The following is a 2,569-nucleotide window of genomic DNA, read 5'->3' as shown; positions in this document are numbered from 1 at the left end:
TGTACAAATATTCCACCTACTTCAACTTGGAAGGGATTTTCATTTCTAAGTAATCCTTTTCTCACATAGGAACGTAATAAATATTTGCTAGCATATATAAAATTAATACATGCTGCATTACATATTTTACATTCATATTGTCTCAAATATATTCTTGTTACTATCAAGTGTTATAATGAATGATGCTTGCTTTTTACATTTATAGGTCATTCTGGGGAAAGTCTGTGATGTTTAATAGTATCTAAAAGAAGCCAGTGAGAAAAACAAAGGTTAAAATGGATCTTCAATGTCTCTTCATTAATTTAATTCTCTTGGGATATAGGAAATTCTGGAAGAGTCTATGAAGCTAAAGATTTCACCATTTTCAAGTGGTGATTAAGATGCCACAGTAGTCCTAAAGCAGTTTTTCTCAACTTGCTGTCTCCCAAAATCAGAATAAATGAGTGGCCTGGAGGAAAAAGAGTCGATAATAACATGACAACCAAATTGACCTGACAATTCTGCAGTAAAAGGAAAATCCAACCTGTTAATAGGATGGAAGAAAAATGAACCGTGGAGAGGAGAAGGAAAGACATCACCATTTTCATGGCCTTTTTATGGGCCTCTCTGTTGAAGTCCCTAGAGCCAGAGTTCAGTTGCACATTGCTGGTTATGTCTCCTCAGGGAAAGAAATAAAAGGAGCAGTGAGGTCAGGGACAGAAGAAAGGGGATTAAGTAGATGAAACTGAAAACAATCAAGCTGTTAAGATACAGAGTTTTACTTACATCTAGGGACCAAGTTGAGTTTCTTTCATATCTTTGATAGACATTAACCCAGAAATTAGTAAATGTATCTAATAATTCAAAGTTGCAAGACAATAAGAATAAAGACCCCACTGGTAGCACAAGTAGCACTCTGTTAATTCTCCACCTCAGCCAGATGAAACAGGGGTGGGAGAAATTGGCTATTTTAAAGAAGTAGAAAACACTTAGGTGACAAACCAGGTAGCTAGGTGATTGCTCAGTGTCCAAAGAATGCTAACAAATCTTGCTAGTTTATCAACGGCATAAAGATGTGGCCAGAACACCGTTAAAAATGAATCGAATAGTGTTATGCAAAGAAGAACAATTCTGGAGATAGCCAGGCTGGTGAGAATGCAGTTAGCTGATGAGAGCTTTTGACTCTTGACCCAGTCAATGCAGTTAACCAGTACAATGAAGCTGTTCCCCAACATTCCAGCTATGAATTCTCCTGTTGCTATCAGAAAAGCATTTTTAATTCCAGATGGCATTTCTGTAGAAAGAATCCAGAAAGTTAGTCCTATGTCTCACTGATTTTTTGGCTGTCAAAATGTTGTGGAATAAAATCCAGTCTGATACTTTTCACTGAAAAATGCTCAGATACTGTCTCATTTATCTTCCTGAAAAATCCTTCTCTTTTATTCCAGCTGAGGCTCTGAAGTATACACAAGGAGAGCCAGTCTTACAGATTTAAATGAAAAACTTTAACATAACTTCCAATCAGCGACTGATTTCCAAATTAAACAGTAAATGTTCCCACTCATCATTGGCATTGACAGCAGTTTTCCACTTGTGAGAACATCCGGAAGAATAAAGTCCAATAGGCAAACGTGCAAATATGAGACAGATTTCTTTACAGATTTGCACTTTCCTTTTCACCCAAAAATACCATTTGGATCCAGGTTTCTTAATTGTAATAGACAATTCTGTCTAAAAATAAATCTCTCTAATACAGGCATTATTCATTAATTCCATTCAATAAAATCCATAATAGTTCAGATACTATTGTAGATGACATTGGTGAATAAAGAGAAGCAACATTAAGGAGCTCACAGAGTATTAGAGAAAGCAACATTAGGTAAACTATGACTATTGAATGTGACAAAAGTTTGACCACAATGCAACTGCAACTCAGAGGAGTGTGTTACAAACCGTCAATAGTTCATTCTGGTTTTATAAGGAGAGTGACAACTGGCTTGGATCTTGAAGCTGCTTAGGATTTCTTGAAGAAATAGATACAAAGGGAAATCATTTTCCAGAATGATATAAAAGCATATGCCAAGGACCCAGAATCAGACCTATTTGAGCTATTACTCTGATTTTTTGAGCTTTGTTCTCAGTAAGTTACTGCCTATTTGATTCTGAATAAGCTCTTGTCAGCTGAGAGGGAAAAAATAGTAAGAAAAAAATATAGTAGGAAAAAAACCCAGAGGGGTAGGGGAGTGGGAGGGAGGTTCTCCTTTTCAATAATTCTGCTTCTAGTTAAAGCCTTCGTCTCATCAAAAATTGTTACAGTAAAATATACTTCGTTTTTTTGTCTCCACAAACAGGTAACTTTAATACGATGATCTTTCACCCTTGACTGCAAGGTTATCTCTCTTATCCAGAGAACTTGAGGTATATGTATGTGTGTGTGTATATATATACATATACATTATTAATTATTATTAATTATTAATATATTAATATATGTTGATGCCTGTGAGCTAACCCCGGGAATTCTGACTTAATTGGTCTGGGATATATTGTTGGCACTCACTGAGAACTCCTTGATCTATGTCTTAAATTA

At 35.7% G+C, this 2,569-nt stretch overlaps 1 protein-coding gene across 1 annotated transcript; it reads right to left on the bottom strand.

The window, feature by feature from the left end:
• Positions 1–338: 338 nt before the first annotated feature.
• TAS2R42 (taste 2 receptor member 42) lies at positions 339–1,271 on the bottom strand. The gene is given in 3 exon segments (XM_044914924.1): positions 339–650; positions 652–971; positions 974–1,271. Coding segments are annotated over 3 exon segments (930 nt in total).
• Positions 1,272–2,569: the final 1,298 nt, after the last annotated feature.

This window comes from Neomonachus schauinslandi, chromosome 5 (assembly GCF_002201575.2).
Source record: "Neomonachus schauinslandi chromosome 5, ASM220157v2, whole genome shotgun sequence".
NCBI lineage: Eukaryota > Metazoa > Chordata > Mammalia > Carnivora > Phocidae > Neomonachus > Neomonachus schauinslandi.
The sequence above is the reverse complement of the archived record's forward strand: the minus strand, read 5'-3'. Positions and strand labels throughout refer to the sequence as shown.